Source organism: Catharus ustulatus, chromosome 24, assembly GCF_009819885.2.
Source record: "Catharus ustulatus isolate bCatUst1 chromosome 24, bCatUst1.pri.v2, whole genome shotgun sequence".
Taxonomy (NCBI): domain Eukaryota; kingdom Metazoa; phylum Chordata; class Aves; order Passeriformes; family Turdidae; genus Catharus; species Catharus ustulatus.
In genome coordinates this window covers 806,712-829,042 of record NC_046244.1, presented here as the reverse complement: position 1 = coordinate 829,042, position 22,331 = coordinate 806,712, and the positions used below count along the sequence as shown (strand labels likewise).

The window sequence follows — 22,331 nt, the reverse complement described above, 5'->3', positions numbered from 1 at the left end:
CTGGTTTATATTCCTGGTTTTCACTCCAAATCCTAAGGAAATGGGATTTTTTAGGTTGGATCCTCTTTTCCCTGGTATTTCAACCTTCTGCTTTCTCCAGTTTGGGATGTTGGGAGCAGCTCCTGTGGAGGAGAGAAAGGAATCACTTCAGCTTTGCTGATGAATTCATGGACTTTGGTCTGAATAATTCAAACCTCCCAGAAATGTGATGCTGCTCCTGCTGCAGTCACCAGGATGCCATTCCCAGGATGTCACAGCCAACTATTGGGGTGTGGACTCCAATTCCCAGCATTCCCTGGGGTGTCATACCCTGGTTTTGGGGTGCGGACTCCAATTCCCAGCATCCCCCGGGGCATCACACTGTGGTTTTGGGGTGCAGACTCCAATTCCCAGCATCCCCCGGGGTGCCCCAGCCGGTGTTTTGGGGTGCAGACTCCAATTCCCAGCATCCCCCGGGGTGCCCCAGCCGGTTTTGGGGTGCGGACTCCGATTCCCAGCATTCCCTGGGGTGTCACACTGTGGTTTTGGGGTGCGGACTCCGATTCCCAGCATCCCCCGGGGAGTCCCAGCCGGTTTTGGGGTGCGGACTCCAATTCCCAGCATCCCCCGCCGTTCCTGGCCCGCCCTTTCCGGCGGCGCGCGGGGCCGCGGGGCCGCGCCATGAGCTCAGGTGAGGAACCGGCACCGGGATCGGGAAAGGGAACGGGATGAGGGGTCGGGATCAGAGACCGGGACGCACCCAGGGCTCGGAGCTCCCCGAACCCCCAAAGCAGCGCCCGGGGCTCCCGGGGCCGCTCCAGCCCAGCCCGGGGGGCGGGAGCGATGCGGCTCCAGGGCCATTTATTCCTATTTATTCCCATTTATTCGCATGTATTCCTATTTATTCCTATTTATTCCTATTTATTTTGCTTTATTATTTCGCCTTCTAAAATTATATTCGTTTAATTTTCCTTATTATGCTTTATTTGTTTTTAAAATTTTGTTTTCTTCTGTTGCCTTTTTAAAAATTTTGCATTTTTCTTTTTAATTTTGCTTTAATTATCTTTATTATTTCCCTTTATTTGACTTGATTTCATTTTATTTAGCTTTTTTGCTTCCTTATTTTACTTTCTTTTATGGCTTGGTTTTTTACTTTCACTTTTTAATTTTATATTTGGCACCATTATTTTGTTGTAATTTTGTTTCGTAACTTTGTTTTTCTGCTTTTTAATTATGCTTTGGGTTTTTTTCTTTGCTTTGTTAATTTTTTCACTTCATTTCTCTTTATTATTTTCCTTTATTTTTTTTATTTTAATTTTTCACCTTTCTTTAATTAATTTAGCCCCCCCTTTTTTTTCTTTATTATACTTTTTTGCTTCTATTTCTCTTTTTATTTCACTTTATTTTGCTTTTTTATTGTGTTCCATTTCTTTTATTTCACTTTATTTGACTCTACTTCCCTTTTTTATTTTGCTCTACTTCCCTTTTTACTTTCCTTTATTTCCCCTTTTTTATTTCACTTTATTTCCCATTTTTATCCCAATTTCTTTCCTGGTTTCCCAGCCCCTCTCCCATCCCAGGGCTCCGGGTGGGATCTCCTGGCTCCACATCCCTTGGGGATTCTGGCCCTGGGAACGCAGCCATGGATCTGAGGGGAAAGGAACCCCGGGAGGGGCTTTGGGGTGCTCCAAATCCCCAAACTCTCCAAACCCCCCAAACCCCAAATGCCTCAAATCCCCAAACCCCAAACCCCCCAAACCCCAAATGCCTCAAACCTCCAAACCCCAAATCCCCAAACTCTCCAAACCCCAAATCATCCAAACCCCAAACCCCCCACATCCTCCAAACCCCAAACTTTCCAAACTCTCCAAACCCCAAATCCCCCAACCCTCCAAACCTCAAACTCTCCAAACCCCAACCCTAAAACCTCCAAACCCCCCCATCCTCCAAATCCCAAACTTTCCAAACCCCAAATCCCACAACCCTCCAAACCCCAAACTCTCCAAACCCCAACCCTAAAGCCTCCAAATCCTCCAAATCCCCAAACTCTCCAAATCCCCAAACTCTCCAAACCCCCCAAATCCCAAATGCCTCAAACCCCAAAACCTCAAATCCTCCAAACACCAAACTCTCCAAACTGCCCCCCATCCTCCAAACCCCAGACTTTCCAAACTCTCCAAACCCCAAATTCCCCAACCCTCCAAACCCCAAACTCTCCAAACCCCAGCCCTAAAACCTCCAAACCCCAAACTCTCCAAACCCCAAACTTTCCAAACTCTTCAAATCCCAAATCCCCTAGCCCTCCAAACCTCAAACTATTCAAACACCAACCCTAAAGCTTCCAAATCCCCCAGACTCTCCAAATCCTCCAAATCCTCCAAACCCCACAGCCAGACCTCAGCCCTCCCAGAGCTGCTTCCCACATTTGGATCTCCCATCCCTCTCCCATCAGGATCCTGGAGCACGGGGCAGGTTTTGGGGTCACCTCTGGGATCACCTCTGGGTGTTTCCCATGGATAAATGGTGGAATATGGTGCTGGGTGGGAAAAAGGCACACAGGTGTTCGGGGTCCATCCAGGCCACGACTCCCATTCCCGGGAATGGGGAGCGGCACTGCCCCGCAACCTTCACCCCTTCCCTACCGGATTTGCCACGCTCTGCACGGATGTTCCTTCCAGGGAAGGGCAGGGGGGATCTGGAGGTTCTGTCCCTGTGTGACCCCACTTGGATCCCCTGGGATCCCCCTCACCCATCCCAATCCCGATCCCAGTCCTGATCCGCAGCCGAGCAGCGCTCAGGGGTCAAAGTTACCCCTTTTTTTCCTGAGCTCCTTAATTCAAAGGTTGCTGGAGATGTTCCCACCCTGGTCCCTCATTCCCAATGGGAACACCAGGAGCGCAGCCCCCCTTCCTAAGGGAGGGAGGAGCCCTCATTTACCTGGGATTTGGGGAAATGTGAGATTGGGATGTGAGCCCCCTGTCCTCCCGCTGGCACTGCAATGTCCCACCCCCAAGCCAGGATGTTCCAGGCACTTCCCTCCAGGTTGGCAGCTGGATTTGGGTGCCAGGAAGGTCAGGGCCAGGGAGATCCCCCTGTGCCAGGAGGGTTGGAATGCTGCGATCTCAGCCAGTCATCAGCACACAGCACGGCCGGTGCTGCCCACTCCTCACCGAGGATCTCCCAAAAATCCAAAACCAGCCAGTGCAAGGAATTTGCTGCTCACCTGTCTCAAGGGTTTGATGCCTGAGCCTGGATTTCCCAGCACTGGGGAGTCCAGATCCTGGTTTCCATATCCCCACCTTGGATCAGGCCCATCTCAGCTGTTGTTCCTTCAGCCTTGGGCCATTTTTCCAGGAGGACCTGACCGTAGTCAAGCACATTTGCTCCAGCAGCATGGGATCGGTTCCTGTGGGATCAGTGGGAAGGGCAGTGTGCTCCTGATGGGTTGGGATCAGTTCCTGTGGGATCAGTGGGAAGGGCAGGAGAATCACCAGGATCTCATCCCAACCCCTGCTCAGCCGTGGGATCTCCCATCCCAGAGCCCAAAGGCTCTGGAATGTCCCCTTGGGCTCAGTCTCACCCTCCATGCCCGAACACTTCATTACGTTGTCTCTGCTTCCCAGCTTTTGTCTTGTCCTGATTTTCCGTGTCCCCATCTCCAAGGGCCTGGGTTGGCCGTGCAAACCCCATCCCAGTGACCTCAGTGGCTGGAATGGAAGCTTCCATGGATGGAGCTTCCTGATCCTCTGTGCAGCTTCCAGCCCATGTGGAGGGAGGGATGGATGATGGATGGATTCATGGATGAATGGATGGATCCATGGAAGCTTCCATGGAGGGGTGGATCCCTGAATGGATGGACAGACGGATGGTGCTGTCCAGGAACCATCCAGTGGAAACCACGGGAGCAATGGGAGGTCTCCAAACCCCCTGTGGGGTTTGTTTGATTCCAGAGGGGGGCTTGGGAGGGGCTGGGATAGCTGCCAGAGCAGTCTGTGGGAACAGCATCCGACTTTTCCATGTGCACCTCAGCTGGGGACAGGGCTCCAGCTCGGGTCCAAATCCTGGGACAAGGACCTGGCTTTCCCAGCTGATCCCCAGCCAGGTCTTGGATCCCGATCCCATCCTGGCCTGCAGCTCTGTGCTCCAGAGTCCGAGGGTCCATCCCTCCTACCAGGATGTGGGAGCATCCAGAGCAGCCTCTTCCCAGATCTCTTCCCAAGAGGACAGGTCAAGGCCTGGACTTGGAGCCAGGCAGCTGCGGGGAATTCCAGGTGGGATTTTGGCCGTGCAAATCCATCATCAGTGCAGGATCATGGCTCCCGTCTTCCCCGGACAAGCCGGGCTGGTGCATCCTGATTTTTCTCCGAGTTTCCAGCCTGTCCTGGCTGTTCTCCGGCTCCTAATCCCTGTTTTAGCAGCGGAGAGGGAAGCAGAGATCTGTACAGGGCTCCGGGGAAATTCCCGGGATCCGGAGGCGGAGAAGGCACATCCAGAAGCCCCCGCGCCGTGTTTGCCGACAAGGAGTGGCCTCGGTGCCGGGCTCTGGCGGCGGCGGCGGCTCCGCTCTGCCCTGCCCGGGCTCGGGGATGGCGGCGATGCCGCTCCCGGCCCGGCCGAGCCCTTCCCGACCCATCCTATCCTGACAGATTCCTTCATGACCGATCCCATCCCGACCGATCCCACCCTTCCTGATCCCTTCCCGACCGATCCCATCCCCTCCGGGAGCGCTCCCGGCAGGATGCGGCGGGGTGAGTCAGTGCCGGGGCTTTTCCTCACCTGCCGGGCTTTGGGAACAGCCGGGGTGGAAGCGGGAGGGGAAGAATCCCACCGCGACGGGGCTGGAATCCCACGGGTACGGAGCCTCTTGGTTCCTCCCAAGGATTTGTTGCTTTATGATCCAGAAAAGCCAGGATAGTTCAGTTCGGGGCTTCTTACTGCCCCGAGGCTCCGGGAAGGGAATTGGAATTGGCCTGTTTTCAGGTTGGTTGGATACTTTTGCTCCCTCCTGCACATCCCGGGAAAAGCCCTTGTGTGAGACCCCTGCCCCGTCCTTGGGAAGGCCAGCACTCCCGGTATCCATGCAGCTGAAATTCCCACTTTTTGCAGAATTTGAGGCTGGCCCTGGGGACAGGTGACCCCTCCCTTTCTTTCTTGGCTCCTGTGACAGCTTTTGTTTTACTGAACCGTCCCTCAGGCTCATCCCCCAATTCCTCCCCTCCAAACTTATTCCATGGAACAGCGCCGGCTGCAGGAGCTGGAGAGGATCCCCCCACCAAAAATAGGGAATGGTTTTAATGAACAGCTTTTATTCCCTGCAGAGGAGCTTTGGGGTCGGACAGGGAGCAGCAGGAATCCAGCTGGGGCGGTTTTTCCAGTGTAAATCCTTGAGCTGCTCTCCCCCGGCCCAGGCAGGAAATATCCACGTGTTCCAGGAGTGGGAACAGCTCCTGGCTCTGTGCTTGTGCCACGTGTTGCCTCCCCGCTGCTTCTCTGAGATCCTGGCCTTGGGAATGCTGTGATTCCCTATTCCATCCTGGATTTAAGGAATGAGCAGGTTCAGTGACTCCTATTCCATCCTGGATTCAGGGAATGAGCAGGTTCAGCTTCAGACACAGAGGGTGATGGTTGAGATCCCACCTGGGGGGATCCTGGGGCTGATCCCTGCTCCCACTTTCCAAGGCTGTGCTTTGGGGTACAGCAGAGCCTGGCAGGAATCGGAGCGTGATTAAAACAGGGAAATGCCAATTTTTTGGCTGCCAGGAGCAAACCCAGGGAGCAAACAAGGAGCAAACGAGCTGGAAAAGTGGCAGGGAGAGCTCGCCTGGCTCCTGCCCAGCCCTGCTCCCTTCCCGTGCCCGCTGAGCTGCTGGGGTATCGCCAGAAATCCCGGGGCTGCTCCGGCATCGTCCCCGTGACCGTCACGTGCCAGGGAGGATGACAGGGCATCGATCCTGGCTGGGTGGGCCAGGAGCCACCACCTCCTCCTGGCACTGACCCGGGATGGCATCACCAGGAGCCCATCTCTGGGGATAGCCGGCCCCTCTGCTGAGCCTTCTCCGTGTTTTTTGTGGATTTGCAGACAGCAGCCGGCTGCTGGGGGCCCAGCGCCCGGGCTACGGGACACTGCAGCTGGACACGGACCTGGCCCGCATGGTAGGTCTGGGCTGGGGGGGTCTCCCATACCTAATCCTGGTGCTTGCTACATTCCCCAGTGCTGCTTTTCCAGCCCCTTGCTCTTCCCTGCCTGGGGTTCGGTCACGCCAGGATTTTGGGGATTTGGAGTTTAATGGCTAATAATTGGTTTGAGCTGATTTTGTGACTGAGCAGCCAGGTGCAGGTGAGTGATTGCCAGTGGTTTCCAGTGATTCCCTGTGATTCCCAGTCATTCCCAGCAGTTCCCTCTCCTCCAGGAGGTCACGGGCTACCAGCGCAGGACGTGGCGGGTGCTGCTGTGCCACGCAGGCTCCGTGCTGAGTGCGGGGCTGCTCCTGCTGCTCTTCCACTGGAAGCCGAGCCTGGAGGTGCAGGCCAAGTGCGAGCCCTGTGCCCTGGGCCAGGCAGACTGGGTCATCATCAGGGTGAGTCCCATGGGACCCCGTCCAGCATTCCCAGGCTGGGGTTCTGGGAGGCTGGGGTGGGGTTCTGTCGATCTAGGATTGGATTCTGTCAGTCTAGGTCTGGCTTCTGTGGAGCTGAGGTTGGATTCTATGGATTGAGACTTGGATTCTGTGGGTCTGGGGTTGGATTCTGTGGATCCGGGGTTGGCTTCTATGGAGCTGGGTTTGGCTTCTGTGGAGCTGGGGTTGGATTTTGTGGTTTGGGAGTTGGATTCTGTGGGTCTGGGTTTGGATTTTTTGGATCTGGGGTTGGACTCTGTGGATCCAGGGTTAGGGGTCTGTGGAGCTGGGGTTGGATTCTGTGGATTGGGAGTTGGATTCTGTGGGTCTGGGTTTGGATTCTGCAGATCCAGGGTTGGATTCTGTGGGTCAGGGGTTGGGCTCTGCCTCCAGTTCCCAACAGGACCCTCTCCTTATCCTCTTGCCAGTATCTGGCATCTCCTTCCCGCAAGCTCTGGATTATCCAGAAATCTATCATTTTTGTTATTATTACTATTACTATTATTATTAATTCCTAGAATTGTCCCATTCCAGGAATCATTATTATTCCTGAAATAACTCCACATTTCCCCCTTCCATCCCATCCTACCTGGCTTGGAATTTCTCTTCATTGTCCCCAAACCTCAACCACCATCTGGTTTGGGTGACCAGGCCATTCCCACCCTCCCGGGCCTCTGGAAGAAGCTTGGGAACATGCCAGGCATTCTCAGTTTTCCCTGCCAGCCCATTCCTATGTTTCAGGACCATTTTGGGCAGTGCTTCACCACCAAGGTGCTGATGGAGCCCCTGGGCGAGGCCGGGTGAGCCAGGCTCTGTTCCTGCAGGGTCCAGGAGCCACTCCTGGCTCTGAGGGGGGTGGCTGTGCCCAGGTGTCCCCTGGCTCTGAGGGGGGTGGCTGTGCCCGGGTGTCCCGTGGCTCTGAGGGACGGTGGCAGGGCAGGGGCTGTGCCCAGTTCTCCTGGCTCTGAGGTGGGGTTGCAGGCCACTGTGTCCCCTGGCTCTGACGGGGGGTGGCTGACTCCAATTCCCCTGGATCTGGAGGACAGTGGCAGGGCAGGGGCTGATCCTGGGTGTCCCCTGGCTCTGAGGGACAGTGGTTCCCCCCCGAGCAGCCTGGAGCAGCTCCCCGGGGCCCAGCAGGACTGCAGGAGTAGCGTCACCATCGCAGTGCCGGACGAGGACGAGAGCCGCGACACCGTCCGGCTGCACGACAAGGACGAGGTGGCACCAGCACCTTCCCCGTCTCCAAAGCCTCTCCCTGGCCCTGGACACCCCTCTCATGTCTTGTTTTCCTGTCCCTGTCTGGCAGAAGAGCATCCTGAGGTATTACCTGTTCCAGGGAATGCGCTACGTGTGGCTGGAGCGGCGGCAGGCCTTCTGCAGAGTCAGGTATTCCCGGGTCCCAGCATTCCCAGTTCCCTCAGGGTCTTGCTGGATCCCAACATTCCCAGCATTCCTGGTTCCCTCAGGGTCCTGCTGGATCCTCCTGGATCCCAACATTCCCAGCTCCCTCAGGGTCCTCCTGGATCCCAGCATTCCCAGCTCCCTCAGGATCCTGTTGGATCCTGGCATTCCCAGCTCCCTCAGGACCCTCCTACCCCGCTCCCCGCAGAGGAATTGTGTCTGACCACAATGGGAGAGCAGCAACTGACGCTGTATGTGGAGTTTAGAGTTATACACTAAAGAACTGCAGGATTACAAACATATGAAAATAGAAAATCTAAAATCCTGAGGCATCATCCTCAGCGCTGGCTAGCCTTTGGAGCCACCCCCAGTGCCACCCCTGGTGCCCTCAGGGCACTCCTGAGCACAGGGAGCTGGCTGGGGCAGTTTGGCGGAGTCGGACACTCTGGGCACTCGGACTGAGCCTCTTTTGTTGCCTTCCCTTGGCAGCCACAGGCTGCAGAAAGGCCAGGGGACAGGGCCAGGGAAGGGGGCCAGGGAAGGGGGCACTCTCCCCTTCCGAAGGACTGGGTTTGTCCTGAGCCCTTGGCCTTGCTCTGTTCTGTTCCCGCTGGCTCTGACTCGCCTTCCCTGTTCTTCTTTGCTCCCCAGTGTCCTGGACGAGGGCTGGACCTGTGCAGAGCTGCACCTGAGCCAGGCTGGGCTGCACCAGCAGGAGCACAGCACCAGGTGGGGGCTGGCAGCTTCCTGGGAAGCACAGACAGGACTTTTCCAGGCAGCAGGAAATCCTGGAGCCTCGGCTCTCCTCTCAGACCCCTCTCTGACCCTACCAGGAGGGATGGAATTCCTGGGGTTGGCTGCTCCGCATAGCTCAGCTCCTCACAGAGGTCTGGGCAGCACAAGGGGCCCTTGGGTTGGAAATGCAGCTTTTCCCAAGGATAAAACTCTTTCTCTGTCTTTTCTCAAGGATAAAACTCTTTCCTTCCCCAAGGATAAACTCCTTCTCTTTCCTTTCCCAAGGATAAAATTCATCTCCCAAGGATGAAACTCCTTCCCTTTCCTCCCCAAGGATAAAACTCCCTCCCTGTCCTTCCCTCTGCAGGAGGAAGATCTATGGCCCCAACCTCATTGAGGTGCCCGTCAAGTCCTACGCCAGGCTCCTGGTGGAGGAGGTGGGTTCCAGAAAATTCAAGTGGATTTTCCCAGGATGGATCCCTACCCTGCTCCCTGTCCCTGTCTGGAAGCTTCTCCTGGCCCTGGGGAAGGGAGGAGAGGATTTTGGGAGAAGGCTGAGCTGTGGAGGGTGGCCTTCCTGACCCTCTAGACTGGGACAGGAGCAGCCCCTGGGGGTTCTAGTGGTGACTGAGCATCCCTGGGAGCAGCATCCATAGGGAAATATGGGGTGAAGGAGGATTTGGGGGATGCCAGACCCAGGGAGGGGCCCAGAGAAGAGGAAAGGGTTCTCCTCTGAGGGCTCCTAGAGGGCTCACGACGGGCTGGGGGAAGTTTTCCCTCCTCCAAGGAGCCTGGAGAAATTCCACACACTGGAGATCCCATATTGGGTTGGGGGAAGCTCTCCCCATTTCCAGGAGCCTGGAAATCCCATGATGGGCTGAGGGAGGTTCTCCCACCATGCTCCCAGAAGTTCTCTCTGCTCCCAAACCTGGATTCTGTCCTCATTGCAGGTGCTGAACCCCTTCTACATATTCCAAGTGCTCAGCATGGTGTTGTGGGTGTGTGATGCCTATTACTACTACGCCGCCTGCATCTTCCTCATCTCCACCTTCTCGCTGGGGCTGTCCCTCTACGAGACGCGCAAGGTGGGTGAGGACAGCCCTGTCCTGGCTCCCCTTGTCCTCCCAAGGCCGATTTTAGGGGTGTCTTGGTTTGAAAGTCAGGTGTCTGCTAAGAAAGGCAGGAGGCTCTCTTTGAAATGGAAAATGTAATCTCCCTCCTTCTGAATTGTTATAATTTTGAAATTAAAGGTTTCTCAGGCAAAGATATGGGAATGGGAATAATGGTTTTTTACCATGAAAATTAAAATAGAAATCCAGTATTACAAAGAACAAACCCAAAACACTGACAGAGTCAGAGTACAACCTGACACCGTGTCAGTCAGTCAGGGTGTTGGCAGCAGACCCATTCCATGGTGGCTGCATCCTCCTGCAGTGACAGATGTGGCTCAGTTGGAGCAGTGCTCCTGTACAAGGTGCAGTTTCCCTCTGAAGGTCCACTGATGATGATGAAGGGTCTGGTTTTACTCTGGAATCCAGTGGAAAAAGGCTACTCTGATGTTCCAAATCTCAGTTTTTATCTTGGTAGGAAATGTTTGGCTCCTCCCCCTGGGTGGAGCATTTCCCAATGGGATGATGGAATTTTATCAGTCATGCAGTGGGACTCAATGGGCCATTAACAGGAGATATCTCCTGGAGGAAGGATGGGTTGTGGAAAAGATAAAGAACACTGCCCCACCTGGTTTTAACAGCTGGTGATAGAGTACACACTTCTGGTCCCATCCTGCATTGCAACCCAAGACAGGGTGGTTTCCCATGGATTTTGGGTGGGTTCTGACCCCTCCCTCCCTCCCTCCCTCTCAGCAAAGCACCACGCTGCGGAACATGGCCAGGATGTCCATGGGGGTCCAGGTGCGGCGGCCCGGCGGAGGTGAGAGCCAGGATTTGGGGGATGTGTCCTGTGGGATCCCTCTGCTCCAAAGGCGTGTTGGGATAGCTGGGAATAATGTTGGGACACACTGGGATAATGTGTACATGGGAATAATGTTGGAGTGCATGGGAATAGCGATATGATATGTGGGAATAATGTTGTCATCTATATGGGAATAATGTTATTATAGATGGGAATAATGTTGGGATGCATGGGAATAATATTATTATATATGGGAATAACAATATGATATATGGGAATAATGTTATGTATGGGAATAACGTTGTGGGACACTAGAATAATGTTGGGATGTGTGGGAGTAGTGTTGGGATACATGGGAATAACTGTGTGATATATGGGAATAATGTTATAAGACAGGAATGATGTTAGAATACATAGGAATAATGTTGGGATTCATGGGAATAATCTTATGAGACACTGGAATAATTTTGGGGTCCAGTTAGTAAAAGATGCCTCTGCCCAATTGAAGGTGAAAACGAGACCACATTCCAAAGCCACATTAAATATGGATTTAATTTAACAGGATATTGCAGGGAAAGAGAGAGAGACATTGATAATAAGGATAATCCCCCCCATGAATCCCTGCCCTGTCCCACCAGCCCTTTTCCTCCTGCTCTTCCTGGCACTGGGGTTCCTCCAGAGGTTCCATTTCTGACATAGTCCAAATCCTGGCTATCCCCAGGCCTGGCATCTCCCTGCTGGGAATTCTGGTCTGGATCCATTGTCCCCAGGCCTGGCATCTCCCTGCTCTCAAATTCCCACCTCCAGGGAATTAACCCCTTCCTGTTTACTGCCATGCGTATCCAGTGGGGATTCCATCCCCAGTGCCTGGAGATGGATTAACCCCATTCCCCAGCCCTGAACAGGGTTCTCCAGGTGCTGGAGATGGATTAACCCCATTCCCCAGCCCTGAACAGGGTTCTCCAGGTGCTGGAGATGGATTAACCCCATTCCCCAGCCCTGAACAGGGTTCTTCAGCTGCTGGAGATGGATTAACCCTCTTCCCCAGCCCTGAACAGGGTTCTCCAGGTGCTGGAGATGGATTAACCCTCTTCCCCAGCCCTGAGCAGGGTTCTCCAGGTGCTGGAGATGGATTAACCCTCTTCCCCAGCCCTGAGTGGGGTTGTTTTGCAGAGGAGCTGGTGGTCAGCTCAGCAGAGCTGGTGCCTGGGGACTGTATCCGACTGCCTGCAGCCGGGGCGCTGCTGCCCTGTGATGCTGCGCTGCTGACCGGAGAGTGCATGGTCAACGAGAGCCTGCTGACCGGTGAGAACCCATCCCAGCACCTTGGAAGGGCTAGCTAGAACAGATCCCAGAGAAGATTAAGAGAATAAAAGTGGGTATTTATTCAAGGCCTTCCACAGACACACCTTGGGCTGTCAGAAGCCTCTGAGGTTACACCCAAGATGGTCACGAGTTTTTCAGCCAATTATAAATTTCGTCCATTTGCTTATCAGGGGTTAATCCTCCAGTTACAGCTTCAGCTAATGAAGTTATTTACCCCAGTTTGCTCCCCACAATTCATTTTGTTTGTACTTTTTGGGGCCTGAGGCTGTAGGGTTCCTTTGAGTTTCAGAGGAATTGTTTTGTCTGCCCAAAATGGGAGAGCAGCAGCTGACAGGCTGTGGAGTTCAGAGTGAGGCACAAACGCAGCACAGGATCTGAAAAACAGAAAATCTAAATCCTAAGGAGTCACATCCCCATGGGATTCAGCTAGAGTCACCTTCCCACCCCGGCTGGCTGGCCCCTGTCCCCCCTGGGGTGACAGTCCCCCCTGGAATGTTCTGGGCAGGGGAGAGCGTGCCGGTGATGAAGACACCGCTGCCAGCGGGCGGGCAGGCAGCCAGCAGCAAGTATTGCCCCGAGGAGCACCGGCGGCACACACTGTTCTGTGGGACACAGCTCATCCAGGCCAAGGCCTACACAGGCAGCGAGGTGCTGGCCGTGGTCACCCGCACAGGTGAGAGCGTGGGGCACAGCCCCAGGGTGAGTCCTGCTATGAATCCCAGGATGAATCCAGGCAGGGTGAATCCTGCCATGAGTCCCGGGATGAATCCACCCGGGGTGACTCTTGCCATGAGTCCCAAGATGAATCCACACGTGGTGAATCCTGCCATGAATACCGGGCTGAATGCACACGGGGTTAATCCTGCCATGAATCCTGGGATGAATCCACGTGGGGTGAATCCTGCCATGAGTCCTGGGATGAATCCACCTGGGGTGAATCCTGCCATGAGTCCTGGGATGAATCCATGTGGGGTGAATCCTGCCATGAGTCCTGGGATGAATCCACCTGGGGTGAATCCTGCCATGAGTCCTGGGATGAATCCACGTGGGGTGAATCCTGCCATGAGTCCCGGGATGAATCCATGTGGGGTGAATCCTGCCATGAGTCCTGGGATGAATCCATGTGGGGTGAATCCTGTCATGAGTCCCGGGATGAATCCACGTGGGGTGAATCCTGCCATGAGTCCCGGGATGAATCCACGTGGGGTGAATCCTGCCATGAATCCCAGCATGAATCCATCGGCGTGCCACCTCCTGCCTGTCTTGCAGGGTTCTGCACGGCCAAGGGGGATCTTATCAGCTCCATCCTCTACCCCAAACCGGTGAGCTTCAAGTTCTACAAGGATGCCGTGAAGTTCGTGCTGTTCCTTGCCATCCTGGGTAGGTCTGGGCCCGGAGTAGCATCCTGGAGGAACCAAATTCCTTAGCATGGAATTCCATTCCAGCTCCCTCCTGTGCTGTGTATTGTAACCGAGCCCGTTTTCCCCCTGCACAGCTCTCATCGGCACCTTGTACAGCATCCTCATCCTGGTTAGGAACCAGGTAGGGCTGGTGGAGCGGGAGAGCCCTCAGGGATCCATCGTGGGAGGGATGCCCACCCCTCTTCTTCCTCCTCCCCTCGCAGGTCCCCGTGGGACAGATCATCATCCGTGCCCTGGACCTGGTCACCGTCATCGTGCCGCCAGCGCTGCCGGCCGCCATGACCGTAGGCACCATCTACGCCCAGAACCGGCTGAAGAAACAGGGGATCTTCTGCATCAGCCCGCCCCGGATCAACCTGTGCGGGAAGCTGCGCCTGGTGTGCTTCGACAAGGTGAGCCGGGCCGGGCGGGCGGACGGCGCCGGAGCTCAGCGGGGCTCTCCGCACCCACCGCGCGCTGGCCGTGCCCGCAGACCGGCACGCTGACCCACGAGGGGCTGGACGTGTGGGGCGTGGTGCCCCTGGAGCAGCAGCGCTTCCTGCCCATGGTGCACGAGCCCCGCTGCCTCCCTGCCGGAGCCCTGCTCTATGCCCTGGCCACGTGCCACGCGGTGTCACCGCTGCGGGGACAGCTCGTCGGGGACCCTGTGGACCTCAAAATGCTGGAGTCCACCGGCTGGGTAAGGCGGGAGTGGGGGGCCTGAGAGGGAGGTGGTGCTGGGAACCTTGGAGGTTCTGGACCCTGCGTGGGTGGATGAGCTCAGCAGGGTTTTACCCTCTTGGTTTCAGCGCCTGGAGATGATGGAGGAGGAGGAGGAGGAGGAAGGAGAGCTTCCGGCATTCCAGCAGTTTGAGATGAAGGTCTTGGCTGTGGTGAAACCTCCGCCAGAGGAGGAGCAGCCTCGGGACAGGGTAACTCCATGGAACAGCTCCCCATGCTCCTACCTATTGGAGGAATTCCTACCTCCTGGAGGGATTCCAGCCTCCTGGAAGGATTCCTGCCCAGCCCTGACCCAGCCTGCTCTCCACAGAGGCACCAGGCCCCCTTGGGGATCCTGCGGCGTTTCCCGTTCTCCTCTTCCCTCCAGAGGATGAGTGTCCTGGTCAAGCTGCCCGGAGAGGCCTTGGCCCACGCCTATGTCAAGGGCGCTCCGGAGATGGTGGCCAGTCTGTGCAGGAAGGAAACTGGTTTGTTCCCAGTCCCAGTCCTACTGGCTGCACCCCTGAGGCTCATCCCACAGGGAATTATCCTCAGGAATGCTGTGGGGCAGCTCCCAAAGGCTGTGGGGTGGCTCCAGCCACAGGAGGAAAAGGAAATGGGAAAGCAGAAAATGGGGAGTGGGACTGGGATCCCAGTATGGGATTTCCAGGCTCCTCAGGGTGGGGGAACCCCCTCAGCTCCAGGCTCCTTGGGGGAGGAAAAACTTCCCCCAGTCCGGTATGGGATCTCCAGGCTCTTTGGGGAGGGAGAACTTCCACCAGCCCATCCTGGGGTCTCCAGGCTCCCAGAGGAGCAGCTACTCAAGAGCACCCAAGCCCCAGAGCTCTGTGTCCGCTCTCTGGAGATGGGGTTCCCTCAGGAGCTGTTCTGGCCTCGCTTTTCCAGTGCCCCCGGATTTCTCCCAGATGCTCCGCCACTACACCACTGATGGCTTCCGGGTCCTGGCTCTGGCCTGCAAAGTGCTGGGCTCTGTGGCCACCTTTGAGGAGGCACTGCAGCTCCCCAGGTCAGTGCTAGTCTCTCTCTCTCATTTCCCAAGATGCCCTGCAGGAAATTCAACCTTAATCGATACAGAGGCAATTCCTGGCTGATTCCCTGATGGATTTTAGCTGTTTTTGCCCCTTGATCCCCAGTGCTGGTGTTGGAGGTGATGAAAGGCTCCTTGTCTCCCACCAGGGACTCTGTGGAGAGTGGCCTGAATTTCCTGGGGTTCCTGGTGATGAAGAATGTCCTGAAGCCAGAGTCTGCCCCGGTGATCCAGCTGCTACGGAGCGCCAACATCCGCCCTGTCATGGTCACGGGTGAGCCCAGGAGGCACCTGGGGCTCAGGGAGGGACAGCACATGGGCAGTCCTGGGCATTGTACAGGGGGAAAGGGCTTTCCCACCAGGAACTCCACCAGGAATCCCACTGGGATTCCCATCAGAAACCCCACTGGGAATTCCACCTGGAATCCCATCAGAAAAACCCACCAGGAATCCCAGCAGGAGCCCCAATGGGACCCCCAGCAGGAATCCTTGCCTGAAGAAGCTGTGGAAGCACCAGGAGGATTCCTGGATCCTGGCTCTGTGCATTCATGGCCTCAAGATCTGCTAGTGGGCTCAGGGTGTGGGCATTTCTTGGGTGTAAGAACTCATTGTCCTAAATACTGCTGTGTTTGAAATCACAGATTCCATGGCTGATGCAGGGGGTGTGGAGTCACCTCTGGGTGTTTTCCAGGCAGGAGAATGGGGGTTGAATCCACATTTCTTTGGGGCAGGGCAGGCAGGAGGTTCTGGAGAAAAGAAGGAAGTGACACCACTTGGCTGTGGTGGCTGGAAGAGGGGACATGGCAGCTTTGAACTACTCCTCTTAGCCTGGAAATCCCAAAACCTCCTTCCTGATGGCCCATGTACATGTCCCTGGCAGGGGACAACATGCTGACAGCCCTGAATGTGGCGCGGGGGTGCCGCATGGTGGAGCCCAGGGAGCGTGTGGTCTTCGTCACGGCCTCGCCACCCAGCCACGACAAACCCGCCACCCTCAAGTTCGTCCTGGCCGAGCACTCCCAGGGCGAGGAGCAGCCTGAGGTGAGAGCCCAGGACACCTCTAGGGAACCCAAACTGCAGGACTGGGATTTTTGTGGAATCCTAGAATTCCAGCATGATTTAGCTTGGAGGGACTGTAAAGTTCACCCCGTCCCATGGGCAGGGACACTTTCACCATCCCAGGTTGCTCCAAGCCCCCGTCCAGCCTGGCCTTGAACACTGCCAGGGATCCAGGGGCAGCCACAGCTGCTCTGGGCACCCTGTGCCAGGGCCTCACTCCCCTCACAGGGAGGAATTCCTTCCCAATATCTAAAAAATTGAGTCACTCAAATCTGGCTTTCTCTGCAGTCCTGGGAATCCATAATGGGTTGGGTTGAAAGGGACCTCAAACCTCATCCAGTTCCATTGTCCCAGGATGCTCCAACCTGGCCCTGTGCCCTCCCAGGGATGAGAAGGGCTTTTCCAGCCTCGTTATCCTTGGAGGCCGTCCTCATAAATCACTCCTCATAAATCCATCCTCTGCTGCCCCTGCCTTTCCCTGGGGCACATTCAGGGATCCAGGCTGGAATGGCAGCTCCAAACACCTCCCCATGGATGCTGCCAGGTCCTGCTCTGGGCTGGTGTGGAGGGCTGGGTCAGCACAGCCCTGCCCCCCAAACAGCCCCACTGGGAAGTGGGATTTCAGGGAGCGATTCCGCTGCTCCAGGCTGGGTCCTGGCTGCTCTGGGCGCTCCGCAGGGATTGGGGCTACAGAGCTGGAATTGTTTTCCTGCAGGGCCTGCAGCAGCGAGACAGCTCCTCTGTCCCACCCTGGCACTACCACTTGGCCCTCAACGGGAAATCCTTCCAGGTGGTGTGTGAGCACTTCTCAGACCTCCTGCCCCGGGTGAGTCTGGCAGGGAACCCCAGCTAGGCGGGGGTTCCTGAGAGGTTGGGAACCTTCCCGAGGGATTGGGAACCTTCCCGAGGGATTGGGAACCTTCCCGAGGGGTTGGGAACCTTCCCAAGGGGTTGGGAATCTTCCTGAGGAATTGGGAACCTTCCCGAGGGGTTGGGAACCTTCCCGAGGGGTTGGGAACCTTCCATCAACTCAGCCTCTCCAGGATTTCCCACTGTGGCCTCACAGCTCCAAACCAGAGCTCCATTTGGGGTTCTTTGCGTGGTGTGAGATTTCCTATTCCCTGCTGGCCATTCCCAGAGCCCTGCTAGCCATTCCCAGTGCCCTGCTGGCCATTCCCAGCTCCCTGCTGGCCATTCCCAACTCCCTGCTGGCCATTCCCAGCTCCCTGCTGGCCATTCCCTGTTTCCTGCTGGCCATTCCCTGTTTCCTGCTGGCCATTCCCAGTGCCCTGCTGGCCATTCCCAGCTCCCTGCTGGCCATTCCCTGTTTCCTGCTGGCCATTCCCAGGCCCTGCCCAGCCAGGATTGCTGCTTTCTCTGATGGATGCTCTCGCCTTGGCAGATCCTGCTCCGGGCCACTGTGTTCGCCCGCATGCTGCCCGAGCAGAAGACCCAGCTGGTGAACAGCCTGCAGGAGCTCAAGTAAGGCCCAGGAGATGGATCCAGGGGATTGACATGGGGATGGGTTGCATTGGGAGACACCTCAGACATCACCTGGTGTCACCCATGCCATGGGCAGGGACACTTCCACTGGATCACTGCAGCTGGGAACGGAGCATCCACAGCTTCCCTGGGCCAAGCCAGGGCTTCTCCCTGTTCCCTGAGGAATGTAGGGTCCCTTTCCCATTCCCTGAGGAATTTGGGGTCCCTTTCCTGTAATCCCTGAGGATTTTGGGGTCCCTTTCCCATTCTCTGAGGAATTTGAGGTCCCTTTCCTGTAATCCCTGAGGAATTTGGGGTCCCTTTCCTGTAGTCCCTGAGGATTTTGGGGTCCCTTTCCCATTCCCTGAGGAATGTGGGATTTCTTTCCTGTAATCCATGAGGAATTTGAGGTCCCTTTCCTGTAATCCCTGAGGATTTTGGGGTCCCTTCCCTGTTCCCTGAGGAATGTGGGGTCCCTTTCCCATTCCCTGAGGAATGTGGGGTCCCTTTCCCATTCCTTGAGGAATGTGGGATTTCTTTCCTGTAATCCATGAGGAATTTGGGGTCCCTTTCCCATTCCCTGAGGAATGTGGGGTCCCTTTTCCTGTAATCCCTGAGGAATGTGGGGTCCCTTTCCCATTCCCTGAGGAATGTGGGGTCCCTTTCCCGCAGTTACTGTGTGGGGATGTGCGGGGATGGTGCCAACGACTGCGGGGCGCTGCGGGCAGCCGACGTCGGCATCTCCCTGTCTGAGGCCGAGGCATCGGTGGCCTCGCCCTTCACCTCCCGCGTGGCCACCATCGAGTGCGTGCCCAGAGTGATCCGGTGAGCAGGGGAATCCCGGGAATGCCGCTGTCCCCTCGGGATTGCTCCCGGGGAGGCGTGGCCGGTGGTGATGCTGTGTCCCCCACCCCCAGGGAGGGCCGGTGCTCCTTGGTCACCTCCTTCGGGGTCTTCAAGTACATGGCCCTGTACAGCCTGGTCCAGTTCGTGTCCGTGCTCCTGCTTTACACTGTGAGTCCCACCCTGAATCCCTGCTTTTCTTGGGAATTCCTGGGCTGCCAATGCCTTTTGGGGCTACCTGAAACAACCCAGACAAAATTAGGGGTATAAAAAGCACTTGTGTTTATTGAAGGACCTTCAATAAATTTAGGGCAGACAAAGCCCCCCCAGGGGCTACACCCAGAAATGGACCACAGGTCATAGGTCGTACTTTTATTGGGGGTTAATCTTCCAATTACAGTTTCAGATAATTAAGTCATTTACCCAAAATTTGGTCCCCCCAACTCACTTTTGTTTCCATTTCTCGGGGTCTGAAGCACTGAGGTGTCCTTGATTCGCAGACAAGAGAGGAGTTGTGTCTGCCCAAAATAGGAGAGCAGCAGCTGTCACTCTGTGTGGAGTTAGAGTTACACACTGCAGAACTGCAGGGTTACAAATACATGAAAAATAGAAAAGCTGAAATCCTAAGGCATCATTCCCAGCTGGGTCTGAGTCTGTCCCTTCCCTCCTGCCCAGATCAACACCAACCTGAGCGATTTCCAGTTCCTGTTCTTCGACCTGGTCATCACCACCACAGTGGCCGTGCTGATGGGGCGCACGGGGCCAGCGCCGGCGCTGGGCGTGCAGCGGCCACAGGGAGCCCTGATAAGTGGGCTGGTGCTGGGCAGCCTCCTGCTGCAGACAGCCCTGCTCATCGCCGTGCAGGTCCTCAGCTACTTCATCACCACCTCACAGAGCTGGTGAGGGCCTGAAATCTGGGAATCCTGGGATTCCAGGGTTGGAAAAGGTCGTGGAGTCCAAGTATCAGCCCCTGTTCGCCACTAAACCCCACGTGCCATGTCCATGGCTGTTTTGGACACTTCCTGGGGTGGTGATTTACCCTCCCCTGCACAGGCTGTTCAGTGCTTTGCAGCCCTTCCCGTGAAGAAATCTTTTCCAATATCCCATCTGAACCTGCCCTGACTTCCTAGGGCTTTGGTGATGGGGATGGCACGGAGGTTGTGGCAGAGTCTGGGGTTTTTCCTGGGATTTGGGACCTGGTAACAGACAGGGAGCCATGGAGTGTCCTCAGCTAGAAGGGATCATCCAGTCCTGCCTCTGGCCCTGCACAGACACCCCAACAATCCCACCCTGTCGAAACGCTCCTGGAGCTCTGGCAGCCTGGGGGCCGTGCCCATTCCCTGGGGAACCTGGGCAGTGCCCAGCACCCTCTGGGGAAGAACCTTTCCTGATATCCAACCTAAATCCCCCTGGCCCAGCTCCCATTCCCAAGACATCTATCCCTGGTCTCAGAGAAGAGATTGGAGCTGTCCCTGCTCTTCCCAAAGTCATAACTGTGATGGAGAATGATGTGTGGTGTCCAGACCTTGCCTTGGCCTCTCCTGCTGACCCTGTCCCCTGTGCCCCCCGCCCAGGTACGTCCCCCTGAACAGCACGGTGACAGCGCCCCAGAACCTGCCCAACTACGAGAACACCGTCCTCTTCTGCGTCAGTGGCTTCCAGTACCTCATCCTGGCCGTGGCCATGTCCAAGGGCTACCCCTTCCGTGAGCCACTCTACACCAACGGTGAGAACAGAGGGACACCAGTGAGGACATGGGGACACTGAGAGCCACCGGCCCTCCCTCCTCCTGCCCCTCACCCCACCCCTCTGCATTGTGGAGAAGGGTGTAGTGTTCTGAAGCTTTAGTGGTGATGAAGATGGGCCCGGTCTTCCTCTGGGAATGCAGTGGAAAAAGGCTGCTCTGATGTTCCAAATCTCAGGTTTTATTTAGCTAGGAAATGTTTGGCTCCTCCCCCTGGGTGGAGCATCTCACAAGGGTATGCTGTAATTTTATCGGTCATGTAGTGGGACTCAATGGCCCATTAACAGAAGATATCTCCTGGAGGAAGGATGGGTGGAAGAGATAAAGAACACTGCCCCACCTGGTTTTAACAGCTGGTGATAGAATACACACTTCTGGTCACATCCTGCATTGCAACCTAAGACACCCTCTCACCCCCAGTGCTGTTCCTGCTCGTCCTCGTCCTGCTCTTCAGCCTGATGATCTGGCTCACCCTGTACCCGCTGGGCTTTCCTAAATCCCTGTTGAAGCTCCAGCCCATCGAGGATTTCAATTTCAAACTGCTCCTCTTGGGCATCGCCGCCCTCAACTTCTTCGCCGCCTTCGTGCTGGAGGTGGGTCAGGTGGGCTTTGGGATGGGACATCCCCCTGGAGCTTCCCCAGGTGGGCATGGGGCTCTCCTTTCCTCCCCCAACCCCATTTCCCTCCCTGCTCTGGTCCCAGACTGCCCTGGATCACGGCTTGCTCAGCTGCTTCCGAAGGCTGCGCCAGAAAAAAGCCTCCAAGAAGCTCTTCAAGAGGCTGGAGAAGGAACTGAGCCAGCAGCAGCCAGCCTGGCCACCCCTGGACCAGCCCCTGTTTGCCACGCCCAGGATGTCCCTGGCCATGAGATAGCAGTGCCAGCTGTGCCCTCTGCCCCAGCCCTCGGACACTTCCTTAATTTATTTATCCCGGAAAAAGCAGGGGTGCGGCGGGCAGGATCCCTCAGCATCACGGATGTGAATCCCACAGCCATGGTGATCCCATGGCCACACTGATGCCACAGCCATGGTGATCCCATGGCCACACTGATCCCATGGCCACACTGATCCCATGGCCACACTGATCCCACAGCCATGGTGATCCCGTGGTCACAGTGATCCTACAGCTGTGGTGACCACACAGCCACACTGATCCCATGGCCACACTGATCCCAAGGCCACACTGATCTCACAGCCACGCTGATCCCATGGCCACGCTGATCCCATGGCCATGGTGATCCCATGGTCATGGTGACCCCACAGCCATGCTGATCCCATGGCCATGCTGATCCCATGGTCATGGTGATCCCATGGTCACGGTGACCCCACAGCCACACTGATCCCATGGCCACACTGATCCCATGGCCACGCTGATCCCATGGTCATGGTGATCCCATGGTCACGGTGACCCCACAGCCACACTGATCCCATGGCCACACTGATCCCATGGCCATGCTGATCCCATGGCCGCAGCCCAGAGGAGCCAGTGGTGGTGGAGGAAGGGGTGAGAAGATCCCAAGGAAGAGAAGGATCCAGCCCCGCTTTTCCTGCAGGATTCCCCCACTCCCGTGCTGGCCACCACGGCCAGTTTGGCTTCTCGTGGCTGGCCCAGGCCACCAGGGAGGAGGTTCCTGATGTCCCCAGCACCCCCAGCTGTGTCACTGTGATGTCCCAGTCCCCTCTAGATGTGTAGGGAGTTTACAGTCCCTGTTCCCAGCTTGCCAGGCCTGCTGCTCCATCCCCAGCGCCTGGGCCCCTTCTCTGCTTGGAATGCTCAGGCAGAGCACTTCTGCTGTGGGATGGGACCTCTGTAGCATTACAAACCCCACAGATTCTCTATTTTTTAACTCTTTCCCCCACGCCTCGGGCTGTGTGAGCTGTGTTGGGAAGGCGACGATGCTGCTCACGGGTTCCAGCCGGGGCTGTCACGGGTCTGGTCCAATAAATTAACTCTTATTTTCTTGGCTGCTGGTCCGTGCTGCCCACTGGGGATGGATTCGGGATGGCACGGGTGAGTATCTGTGGAGCACAAAGAGGTTTTGGGGTCACCTCATTCCCAGCCAG

The 22,331-nt window shown here is 56.2% G+C and overlaps 1 protein-coding gene across 7 annotated transcripts; it reads left to right on the top strand.

Moving 5' to 3' along the window:
- The first annotated feature begins 639 nt into the window (after positions 1–639).
- ATP13A2 (ATPase cation transporting 13A2) lies at positions 640–22,231 on the top strand. 7 transcript variants are annotated; one of them, XM_033079432.1, is made up of 29 exons: positions 640–670; positions 6,059–6,132; positions 6,390–6,557; positions 7,338–7,396; positions 7,709–7,817; positions 7,906–7,985; positions 8,652–8,729; positions 9,103–9,172; positions 9,686–9,820; positions 10,598–10,664; positions 11,820–11,951; positions 12,478–12,645; positions 13,242–13,352; positions 13,468–13,514; positions 13,597–13,785; positions 13,866–14,072; positions 14,182–14,304; positions 14,424–14,580; positions 14,999–15,119; positions 15,290–15,414; positions 16,021–16,181; positions 16,915–17,025; positions 17,602–17,681; positions 18,354–18,506; positions 18,599–18,695; positions 19,200–19,423; positions 20,099–20,250; positions 20,689–20,861; positions 20,971–22,231. In XM_033079432.1, the coding sequence occupies exons 1-29, from the start codon at positions 661–663 to the stop codon at positions 21,139–21,141; spliced, it is 3,552 nt and encodes a 1,183-aa protein (XP_032935323.1). In that variant the 5' UTR covers positions 640–660; the 3' UTR covers positions 21,142–22,231. The 7 variants fall into 7 exon arrangements, with proteins under 7 accessions (XP_032935323.1, XP_032935322.1, XP_032935321.1 ...); XM_033079431.1 differs by having other exon boundaries at positions 7,691–7,817; XM_033079430.1 differs by having other exon boundaries at positions 6,375–6,557; positions 7,691–7,817.
- The last annotated feature ends 100 nt before the right edge of the window (positions 22,232–22,331 follow it).